Source organism: Dipodomys merriami, unplaced genomic scaffold (assembly GCF_024711535.1).
Source record: "Dipodomys merriami isolate MVZ:Mamm:240054 unplaced genomic scaffold, mDipMer1.0.p SCAF_116, whole genome shotgun sequence".
In the NCBI taxonomy this organism is placed as follows: domain Eukaryota; kingdom Metazoa; phylum Chordata; class Mammalia; order Rodentia; family Heteromyidae; genus Dipodomys; species Dipodomys merriami.
In genome coordinates this window covers 332,580-343,849 of record NW_027202449.1, presented here as the reverse complement: position 1 = coordinate 343,849, position 11,270 = coordinate 332,580, and the positions used below count along the sequence as shown (strand labels likewise).

General features: G+C 62.4%; 1 protein-coding gene across 1 annotated transcript; it reads right to left on the bottom strand.

The window, feature by feature from the left end:
• Positions 1-5,703: 5,703 nt before the first annotated feature.
• LOC138822828 (zinc finger protein SNAI3-like) lies at positions 5,704-10,623 on the bottom strand. The gene is made up of 3 exons (XM_070015761.1): positions 10,548-10,623; positions 6,675-7,286; positions 5,704-5,885 (listed from the first exon to the last, which is right to left on the bottom strand). Exons 1-3 carry the CDS (start codon positions 10,621-10,623, stop codon positions 5,704-5,706), a joined length of 870 nt encoding a protein of 289 aa, XP_069871862.1.
• Between the last annotated feature and the right edge of the window lie 647 nt (positions 10,624-11,270).

The following is an 11,270-nucleotide window of genomic DNA, read 5'->3' as shown; positions in this document are numbered from 1 at the left end:
TATGGAGACTGGGCTCACCGCTCCCTACCAAAGTATGAATACCTCGTCCCTCTCCATCTGTGGGTCTGAAGGCCGACAAATGGCATCTCAGATAGTTTTATTTTTAATTTCCCTTGTAATCACATGTCTGCTTTACAAAAAGCCACATAAGACGTCGTTTCCAGAGTAACGGGTAGGTGGGTCCGCAGAGCCGGCTCCCTGTCCTCACCCAGCTACCTGGAATGGAGTGGGTGTGGCCGCAGGGGAGGGGAGGGCAGGGGTGGGGGGAGGCTCGGTCATTTGCCTTCTGCCCGGCTAGTGATGAGGCATGACCAGATCCTGATGTGTAACCCAGGCTGACCTTGAACTCCCAGTCCTGTCTAAGCATCCTGAGTGTTGGGTGGACCTCCACACCTGGCTAGATACTCCCAATTGTAAATCAGAAAGACTAGTACCCTCATTGTACAAAGAATGTGGGGAGAAGCTGAGCCGTGAGCTCCTACTCTGGGCCAGGTGCCATAACAGGTCTGGTTCTTGTTTTCTCCCTAATCCCTGAACCGTGATTACCATGGGCGCTTGCCGATTGTCCTCTCAAGTGACCAGGAGCTCCGTGGGCATCGAGGCTGGGCAGCCATACCCAGACCTTACCCAGGTGCTGTCCCTAAAGGCCAGCCGACAGCAGGATGGGGTAGGGCCCTCACAGAGCCGTGCCGTCCATTCCTCAGATGTGGACTCAGGGCCATGATGTGGCAACGAGGGCACTTGAGGCCACATCTGTCCCTTATGTGTGTGGGGGGAGGGAGAAGGGAGGGAGGGGGGAGGGGTAAGGCCTCCAGTCTACCCAGCTCTGCCCCCAGGCCTGCACCACACCTTGGCGAGGGCCTCAGGTCTGCAGAGTGGGAAGGGGAGGGGATAAACACCAGCAGTGACCACACCTGCAGCCCTGGGCCCCTTGGAGTCCACTGTGGGGGAGCTGCAGGGTGGCAGGGTCAGCGCCACCCATGTGCAGACCGGAGAGGGATGTCCAGATGAGGCGAGCCCCCCCCTCACGCTGAGTCTTCTTTCCGCAGTTGGTCCTGGTGGGTGTCCGCCCCCCACGCCAGCGCAGGAAGTGAAATAACCACCCTTCTGGGGAGGAGCCATGGTGTACGTACCCTTGCAGAGAACAACAGCTAGGAAATAAGAAGGGGGAGAAAACAGAGGGTTTGGGGAGGCTGGGGCAGCCCTGGGGAGCTGCTGCGGCCTCTGCTGGGCTGGGGACAGTTACGGAGCCAGGGCTGCGCCAGCGCTCCACAGCCAGCAGCCAGCAGCAAGGTGTGTGCGCCCCCTGACCCCGCCTCCTTCACTTGGGGGTCTCACTAAGAACCCAACATGGTCCCTCGGCTCCTGCTGGAGACCCGCGGGAGACCCCACCCGCAGCGTGATCGCGGCCAGGCGATCGCAGCCCTAGGGTGGAGGGGAAGGCAGTGTGGCCTCTCCCAAGCCACCTGCTGGTGGCAGGGCGCTCTGCGCCCGAGGCAGAGCAGTCTGGAAACTATTCCATGGAGCTCTGCCAGGAAGCTAAACTTAGCCATGCGGGTGCGGCCAGGGGTGGGCGCTCGAGTATAGATAGCAACAAGTGGGCTATTTTCAAGTATCTAGAGAACCCTCTAGAACATTCTGGAACAAAATTCTATTTCTAGAACCCTAGGCTTAGAAGTGGAGCTGTGGCTCAAAGTGGTAGAGTGCTAGCCTTGAGAAAAAGAGTTCAGGGATAGAGCTCAGGCCCTGAGTTCAAGCCTCACAACTGACAGATGGAGGAGGAGGGGGGAAGAGAAAAGGAAGAGGGAGGGGGAGGGAGGGAGGGGGAGGAGGGGGACCACCCTAGGCTTCTGGAAACAAAGTCCATCACCTCAGTGCCTCTGGCTCTCAGCGGGCAGCAGGGAGGGGTGGCCAGTGTGCACTCGGTTTCCCCACGAGTCAGCATGGGGAGGTCTCAGGGCCGCATGCAGCGTCTCCTGCTGCCCAGGAGAGTGGTCAGGATTTCCCTTGGGGAAGCCCCAGCCCCAGCCTTTCGTCTTGTCCAGAATCCCGCTTCGCTCCATGGCCTCGGCCTCCACCAGCTACAACTAGCTGGTGATGGAAACATCTGCTCCCAACTCCTTTGGGACCCAGGGCCGCATCCCCTCTTGGCCCCAGCCCCCACTGCAGGGAGGGGTTCTGACGTGTGCCACTCGGCTGCTTGCTCAGGAGGCTTTTTTAGAGAGTAAGGTGGAGCTGAATTGAATCTTGGTAGGAAAGGGGGGCAGGTGGGGTCCCCAAATAGCAGCCCCCAGAGAAAGAGCCGGTGGGGCCTGTGCATTTCGCTTGTCTCCTGCCACACAGGTGTGCACACAGGGCTCCAGAATCCAGATTTGAAACCACCATCCAGGTTAGCTTGCTGGTGACCAGGTAATCACCGAGGGCGAAGGCGGCGGTGCGGCGTGCCCGGCGGGCTGGACGGGCACAGGTGTTTGGCAGGGACTGGTGGGCTGCAGCCGCCTGGCGTGCTGAGTGAAAAGTGTCCTCCATTCATCTCAAATCTGCTCCCTGGCAGGTGCCTGTGCCTTCTCCACCCTGCTCCCTGCCAGCCCAGATATAAATATAAGAGCATTTTCCATGGGTGGTACCAAGGGGAAGGCATTCGGCTTTATTTTCGGCTTGTGAAATTCCCTTCCTTCATACCCAACAGGTGCGGCTGCCTCATTTAGATACAGGGGCCCAGAAATAGACCGCGACCCACAATATAGTTTCCTTTAGGCCTCCGGATGCTATTTTAGCAGAGTTCTCCTGGGAGACACCCAGGCCCCCGTTGGGTAAAGCTCTTGACTGTGCTGGGGTTGGGGGCCCCTCTGCTGGGGGCTTGACCTGCTTGGCAGAGAGGAGCAGCCTCCTTGGGACCCAATTTCTGCCTTTGCTCACCTGAAAGGCCTAGCTCTGTCAGCGGAAGAGAGGGAGTGAACTCGGGACCAGGGAGGGCAGGGGAGGGGAGGGGAAGGCAGGGCAGGGGAGGGGAGGGGGAGGGGAAGGGAGGGGAGGGGAGGGGAAGGCAGGGGAGGGGAGGGGAGGGGAGGGGAGGGGAAGGCAGGGCAGGGGAGGGGAGGGGAAGGCAGGGGAGGGGAAGGGAGGGGAGGGGAGGGGAGGGGAAGGCAGGGGAGGGGAAGGGAGGGGAGGGGAGGGCAGGGAAGGGGAGGGGAAGGCAGGGCAGGGGAGGGGAGGGGAAGGCAGGGGAGGGGAGGGGAGGGGAAGGCAGGGCAGGGGAGGGGAGGGGAAGGCAGGGCAGGGGAGGGGAGGGGAAGGCAGGGGAGGGGAGGGGAGGGGAGGGGAGGGGAAGGCAGGGGAGGGGAGGGGAGGGGAAGACAGGGGAGGGGAAGGCAGGGGAGGGGAGGGGAGGGGAAGGCAGGGGAGGGGAGGGGAGGGGAAGGCAGGGCAGGGGAGGGGAAGGCAGGGCAGGGGAGGGGAGGGGAAGGCAGGGCAGGGGAGGGGAGGGGAAGGCAGGGGAGGGGAAGAAAGGGAGGGGAGGGCAGGGGAGGGCAGGGCGGGGGAGGGGAGGGCAGGGGAGGAGAGGGCCTTCTCATGGACCTCTTTGGTGCCTCTGGTGAATCAGGCAAGGGCTGTGCCTGAACTCCTCCGGAGACGTGGGGAGAGACAGGCAGGCGTTTCCCTGGGCTCCAAGACCTAGCGAGGTCATTCTAGCAGAGCCTGTGTTCTCCTCGTCTGGGTAGGGGGCTGAATGCAGCCCCCCAAATCCTATGCAGATGCCCTAACTGCCAGGTCCTCCAAAGGGGAGGTGAGTCACTGTGAGGTCACGCTGGAGCGCGTGGGAGGAATCCCACATCAGATGACTGGCATGGGGCTGAGGCCGGGGCAAGATGGGGTGAAGATCCAGGCACTGGGAGACCAGGCTGAGGCCTGAGCCCCACCTCAGCCCTGAAGGCTGCCTCCATGTGAACTTGGGGTCCGGAGCACACTGGGGGGCTGCCCGCCGTGGGCGGCCCAGCTCTGCGAGTGCCCCCCGCCCCTCCCACCCCCTCAAGGGCAGCCCGCAGGGAGGGAGCCGTGGCTCCAGGGTGGCTTTCTCAGAGCCTATCCTTGCCAGTTGGCATGGGCGTGGCTCAGCGCTCACTCACCACCGGTGACCAATTTACGGGAGGTCATGCTGGGGCCGGAGAGTGCAACCTCTGGGGTGTCCCCAGCACCCCCAGGGGCCATGGTCACGTCGGCCACGCAGAGCCCTCCAGAGCCAGGCTGACCCACAGGTCCCAGCCAGCTTTCCCGTGCCCACTCCTACAGCGCAGAGGGCTGGCAGGCCCAGAGGCTGGAGGGTGAAAAAGAAAGCCTCTGCCTACTGGCCACAGAGCTCGGCTCCAGGGCCCAGGCCCGGGCTGCTAACTCCCATCACGCTGGCTAGGAAGGGGCAGGAAGAAACGGAAGGAAGCTGCTGGTGGCCAGCGGCGTCTCCAGAGCAGCACAGTGCCTCTGCAGAACTCTGCTGAGCACAGCCCTGCCAGCCAGGGCGCCAGGGCCTGTCTCTCTTGCACAAGATGGCTCTCCTGGTGTTTTTGTTGTTGTTTTTTGTTTTTTACTGATCCTGGGGCTTGAACTCTGGCCCTGGGTGCCATTCCTGAGCTCCTTTTGCCCAAGGCAAGTGCTCCACCATTTGAGCCACAGTGCCACTTCCGGCTTTTTTGAGTAGTTTATTGGAGATAAGAGTCTCATGGACTTTCCTGCCCAGGCTGGCTTTGAACTGTGGTCCTCAGATCTGTCTCCTGAGTGGCTGGGATTGCAGGCGTGAGCGGTTAGCACCCAGCAGGCCTCCTTGTTCTGTCCCCAAAGTCACCTCACACGGTGAGCTGGAGCTGGTCAGACCCCCTGGGAGAACCAGCATCTTGGCCGCTCATGGGGGGGGGCCTCCCCCCACTCCCAGCTCTGGCCTACCAGTGCTTCTCCCGCAGGCAGTCTTTGCCCGGGACCCCCCTCCCTCCCTCTCCTCCAGGCTGGTTTGTGGGACACCCACCTCCTTTCTTCCAGAGAAGGCCCTGAGCTCAGTGGCTCACAGAATCCCTGTATGACGCTGTGGTACCTGCCCTCACGCATCTCCTGCCTGCTCTGTGTCCAGAAGGGCTCAAATCCTGGCCCTCAAGTTCACCCAGGGACAGGGCAATGCTCAAGAACACAGCAGACACGCGTGAGGGGCTGGCTGTTTATTACCCCACAGCTGCTTGCCCCGAAAGAGAAGTCAGCAGGCTACCGAAGGCCAGCTCCTGGGTCTCTGTAGGGCCGGTTCTGGAGGCTTTGTCTCAAACCACCACCTACTCTTCTCCTGGCTCTGCTCCATGTCAGGGGAGTCTGAGAAAGTGAAAAGGTATGTGTGTGTGTGTGTGTGCACGCGCGTGTGTCTGTGCCCATGCGTGGCAGGAGACAGCTTGATCCAGACCCCAGCCAAAGGCTGGCGGAGGGGCGGCTGAGCCTTCGAGGCGGACACAGCTTCCAGTTGCATGGAGAAAGATCTGGCTGCCTGCTGTCAGCGTGGCGCAGAGTTTGCCCATCTCCTGGGGGACCGGGAAGTGGGGCCGTGGTTCTCAGTTCAGTGAAGGCTCCTGGCGAGGAGTCTCCCGGCGGGGCTTCCTGGTTTCTCTGGGCCCAGGGTAGCAGGCGAGGAGCCTCTGAATGCCCCAGGGTACTGCCCCTCCACCCCCATGCCTCTCAGGGGCCGGGGCGACAGCTGGCCTCTTCATGCCGGGCCAGGAGGGACATGCGGGAGAAGGTCTTGGAGCAACCCTTGCACTGGTATTTCTTGGTGCCCGAGTGGGTCTGCAGGTGAGCTCGCAGGTTGGAGCGGTCCGCGAAGGCCCTGTTGCAGTGCGGGCAGGCGTAGGGCTTCTCACCTGCGGTGGGGGGGGACCAGGTGAGCGACTACAACCAGGACCACAGCCACAGGTGAAAGGTCTGCACCTGCTGGTGAGGATCCCCCTCCCCCACCCTCCAGAGGCTGAGCCCCTCCCCCACCCCCTGTACAGGCTGAGCCCCTCCCCCCAGAGGCTGTTGGGGGAGGACTGTGGGGGATCATGTCTAGTCCCACAGTCGTGTGGAGCCTGGGTTCCAGCTTGCAGTCTCCGGGGCCCAGGCCTCCTGTGTGCCCACGGACTCCATTTCCCCAGCTGAGCTCCTCTGCCCTCCTCCGGACCAGGTGCCCGCCGTGCCCCACAGAGGCCGGGCTCCCACCCCTTCCCTCTGTTCTGGGCCTGGAACGGGGCCGGTGGGCTGACAGAAGGCCCTGTATATCCCACGCCCCAGAGAAAGCTGTCCAGACTCCAGTCCTACCCTGTGGCCTCATTTGGAAATGGGGTCTCTGTCTGTATAATTTGCAAAGATGAAGGCTTTAGGGTGAACCCTAAGCCCACCTCCTCATAGCAGAGGGGGCCAGACACAGACGGGCATGGGGGGCAGGGGCAGGGGCAGGGCCCTTGCAGACAGGCAGAGAGGAGTGATGGACGGGGCAGGAAGACCCCCAACCTTCAGGGGCACTCACACCGCACAGCCTGAGTTCAGGCTCTGGCCTCGGGGCCTGGAAGGACAGGTCAGCTGTTCAAGGCCGTCTGTGTGGCCGCGCCACAGCGGGGGCTGCCCCTCCTTTCCTGACCGCCCCCCCCCACACCGGGGCCCGTGGCACCCACCTGTGTGGGTGCGCGCGTGGCCCTGGAGCAGCCAGGGCCTGGAGAAGGCTTTGCCGCAGACCTTGCAGATGCAGGGCAGGGTGTGGGTGCGGATGTGCACCTTGAGGGCGCCCAGGCTGGCGTACACCTTGCCACAGTACCTGCAGGGGAAGGGGCGCCCGGCCGGCAGGCGGCAGCGCAGTTGCTGGTGTCTGGCTAGGCCGGCGGGTGTGTGGTAGGGCCTGTGGCAGTGGGTGCACTCAAAGCCCCCCGGGACTCGAGACATCCCCTGGTCCTTGAGAGGTTTGTCTGGGGCCCCGTCCCCATCGGGACCTGGGATTGGGGGCCACTGCGTGGGCGGCGGCGGCAGCAGGGGCAGGTTGAGGTGGTTCAGGCTGGCTCTGAGGGCCACACTTGGGGTGCTGCCAGCCCGAGGGCCTGTCCAGCTGACGTCCAGGGGTTCTGGTCGAGAGGGCCCCAGAGCCTCCTCGTGGCACGGGAGGAGGGGCAGGGAGAGGCGAGTGATGGCGGAGGCGCAGATCCAGGGCTGGCTGGCCACGGGAGGAGCCTCCCTGTCCGGGGAGTGGACGGGCACCGCCGGCCCTCTGCGCTCAGAGCAGGCACCATCAGCTTCTAGAAGAGCAGAGGAGAGAGAGGGCAGCCCTGTGAGGCCGGAAGGCCTCGTCCCCTGCTTGCAGGCTTCTGCTCGTATCCCGGCACTGTGGCCATCCGCACTGCCACGGAAGGGGACCTGCGCCCTCTCCCAAGAGACCGAAGTGCCGCGCGGCACAGTGGCCCAGCAAGCCTGAGGCTGGACCCCAGCTCCTTATCAACAACCGCCACAGGACCCCAAACAGCTCTGCAGGGCACGGGGGGGGGCACCTGCAGTCCTAGAATCCTGGATACTGAGGCAGGCGGAGCTTGAGTTCAAAGCCAGACAGGGATGCACAGCAACACCTTGACTCAGAAGGAAAACAGTCTTCACCTGGTAGAGGTGTCCCGGCGGGGGTAGGTCTGTCTGCAGAGTCCCTAGCACCCCACCTCCGGGCTGTGGGCAGTGGCTGGGGCCAGCCCTGAGGCTCCTACACGGCACCAGCAGGAGGTCAGGACCCAAGGCGCCTGGAGTAGAGCCAGCCCCCTCGCGCCCCCGCAGCAATTAGCCTCCCGGTCATCCAGCGTCTCCTCAACGCGTCACAGTGTGCTGGTCGTCTGCGCAGCGCACACAAGCCCACTCAGCCAGGTGGACTGCTGGGGCTGGCGGGTTGGCAGGCTCAGACCTGGTTCTGGCGTGGCTAGTTCTTGGGCAGTGGCTCCTGTATGTGTGGCCAGCACACACACAAACACATACATATGTGTTTGAGCTGGATAGTGCCCAGAATCCCCTACCCCCACAAGAAAGGTCAGTCTACAGATAAGAAGCAAATTTTGGATTCTCTAAGGCTCCCATCACTAAGCATCCTCCTCCCGATGTGTTGAATTAAACCTCTGGCCCTGCTTCTGCTGCTGTGCTGAGAGTTTGGGTAGAGAAAGACAGCACAGAATAAAGGAATTACCCCATATTTGATCAGGAAAGAGTATCCCAAACCTATAAAGAATGTTTGCAAGTCAACAATCAAAACACAAAGACAATTTCAAAATTGGGAAGAAAAAAATAAGTTAGGAAGAAATAGAAATAGCTCTTTCTCCTAAGAAGGAAGACACAAAAACTGTCAGCAAGTATACAAAAAGTTATCTAATATCATTAACCGGGACAATGCCAATCAAACCCATGGTAAGGGGATTCTTCACAGCCACCTGGATGGCTGGAATTCAAGAAGAAAAAGACAGAAGCCAGTGCTGGGGAGGATGTGGAAAACAGGAATGGCAAAGCCAAAGACCCTCTGACGTCCCCTGCCCTCACCCCTGCCCCCCTAGTGTCCTGAACTATACAATCAGGTTTCTCAGGTGACAGAGTGACAACTGAACAAGCCAGCCAGCCGCAAGTCCCAGGCCCCACGTTCACAGACCAGGACTGCGAATAAACCCACGAAGTCAGGTTTCTGTCCTCCAGAAAAGCTGTGCGGGTATGGGGGGGGTTTACAGGTAAATAATGGCCGTGACTGGGCTCTGCAGACTGGCAGATTCTCTTAAGTAAGGAGCCACCTCCCCTACGTCTCTACTCCAAGATGGCTGCCTCCTTACCCCAGACAGCACCAGAGCTGAGTTCGGTCTGAGGCCTGTGGTCACCGCAGGAGTAGAACGGGACTGTGTGCCGGGGTGCCAGAGACCCTTTCAATGTCTGCCCACATGTCTCTGGCTTTTCTGTATGTTCTGCAGCCAAGGTTTCTGGGAGAAGGGGCTTCTTGTAAGTAAGCGCCCTCTGACTCAGGACTTCCTGTACCCTACGGCCTTTGTGTATGTGCGTATCTGTATGCATGTGCCAGTACTGGGGCCTGAACTCAGAGCTTGGATGCTATCCCTTCCCTTTTATGCTCAAGGTTGGCATTCTACCACGTGAGCCATAGCTCCACTTCTGGCTTTTTGGTGGATGGAGATGGGGGTCTCATGTGTCTCCCACATACCTTGATGCTCAGAGCTCAGCTTCCTGGGTAAGAGCACAGGTGTGAACCACTGATGCCTGCTTAACAGGCATTATTATAGGGAGGGAACAGAGGCTCCAAACCTCAGCATCCGAGGCCAGTTCTCGTGGTGGGAGGAGCGCCACCAGGCCAGCAGGACTCTCAGGACGCCAGAAGGAAGGCGGGGAATGCCAAAGGAAGGCAGGTTGTCCCAGGGGTTCTACTGCGTACAGGGGGTACTAGATTTGAACATTCGAGTGTAAAGATGGGACACAGCATGGGGAGGCCCCTAAACAATGGTTTTAAACTTAAGTCGATGGCCCGGAGCTGAGGATGTCCTATGCACCGTGTTCCCAGTTCCATCTCCAGCTCTACAAAAATAAGATAAAACTAGCCAATGGGAATAGGAGAGAATGAAGGAACAGGTGACGCTGTATGAAAGGAAACGCACTTTCACCTGATGTTTGTAAATGGAACCCTGCTGTCTATCACCACTAACATAACAGTAAAAGAAGTAAACAAAACCAGCCAGGCCTGGTGGCCTATGTCCGTAATCAGCACCAGGAAAGCAAAAGCAGGAGGATGAGTTCGAAGCCAGCCTGGGCTACACAGCAAGGCTTTGTCTCAAACATAACAAGGTCTAGTGACGCAGAGTACCTGCCTAGCAAGCACAAGGCCCTCAGCTCAAACTCCAGTGCCAGCCCCCTCCCCAAAAGATAAGACCCCTTGCAACCCATTATATTCAGTTTTGGCCTGTTATCTGTGCTGGTATTGACATGTGATTTGACAAAAGCTCCCTTAGGCTGGGGCTGCATTTTGGTAGGTGCCGTTCTAGTTTACAAGTTTGCTGGTGGCGACTCACCGCATTGCTTTCAACCGTTCTTAGACGGAACCCCGGTGTCCGCCGGTACTGGGGTACTGGGGCTCACCCGAGAACTCTGCCGCGCCCACGGCACCCGCTCCCAAGGACCAAGAAACCCCGTCCCCGAGGCCGAGTCTTCCATCCGAAGGGCTGGAGCCCGCCCTGACCCCGGTGCAGCGCGGGGCCACGCGGGGAGGGGTCTCGTCCCCGGCTCCCCGGAGCCGGGCGCGGGGCAGGGACGCGGGGGGTGCCAGGCCGGTGTCGCGTGGAGCGAACCCCGAAGCCCTGCCGGCACCAGCCGCGATAGAGGGCCGGGCGGACCCGGGGCCTCTGCTGTGCCCGGCCAGCGCCGCGGCTGTCCCCGGCCTTCTCGGACCCCCAGGACGGCGGCGGCTGAGGCTGGGGCGCCGGGGATGGGGGGCTGGGGGCGCCCGGAAACTTCTCCGCCCCGCAGGCCGGGAGCCGCAGCCCTACCTCTCCGCGTCTCCAGCCGCCCGTAGTTGGGGGCTCGGTGTCCGAGGTGCGTCTTCACCAGGAAGGAGCGCGGCATGGTCCCCTCCCGGCGGGGCGAGGCCGGGGGCGCGCGCAGGGCACGGGGCGCGGGGGGCGCGGGGCGCGCGGGGGGCCGGGCGCGCGGGGGGCCGGGCGGCGGCGGCCTCGCAGCGCCCGGCGGCGCGGCCAGCAGGTGCGGGAAAGGGTCAGGGTCATTAGCATAGCGCGCCGCCTCGGCCAACCGGTGCCCGGCTCGGCGGGGCGGGACGCGGCGCCACGCCCCGGACAGGTGCGCGGGCGGGGCGGGGGTGGGAAACGCGCCCAGCGCCCCTCGGCCGCGCACCCCGACCCCCGCCCCGGCGCGCACCGCAGAGGAGGGCGCCGGGGCTGCCGCTGGGGTCCCGCCGGCCCGGCCCCGGGATGCGCACGGGCCTCCCGCGCAGCCACAGCGCTGAGCGCCCGGGCGGGGCGGGCCGGGCCGGGGATCGGGGGTCAGGGTCGGGGCGCCCGGCGCGCCCGGGGCTGTGGAGCCCCCCCCCCCCGCCCCGCCACCCCCGGAATCCCTGCGCGACCCCTTCGATTGATGGGAAGGCGGCGAGCGCGTGCAGCGCGCTCCTGTGCGCCGCAGCACCTGCCCGCGACCCGCGCTCCATGGAGAGCGGGGCTCCCGTCCACGCCAGGGCGCCTGCCCGCGCGCGCGGCGGC

What these genes read in the sequence shown, in the direction of transcription:
- LOC138822828 (XM_070015761.1), bottom strand. Translation starts at nt 10,623, where the DNA reads ATGCCGCGCTCCTTCCTGGTGAAGACGCACCTCGGACACCGAGCCCCC. An exon ending in GCGGCTGGAGACGCGGAGAG is followed by an intron (nt 7,287 to 10,547) that starts GTAGGGCTGCGG and finishes CTGCTCTTCTAG; the next exon opens with AAGCTGATGGTGCCTGCTCT. An exon ending in CCACGCGCGCACCCACACAG is followed by an intron (nt 5,886 to 6,674) that starts GTGGGTGCCACG and finishes CCCCCACCGCAG; the next exon opens with GTGAGAAGCCCTACGCCTGC.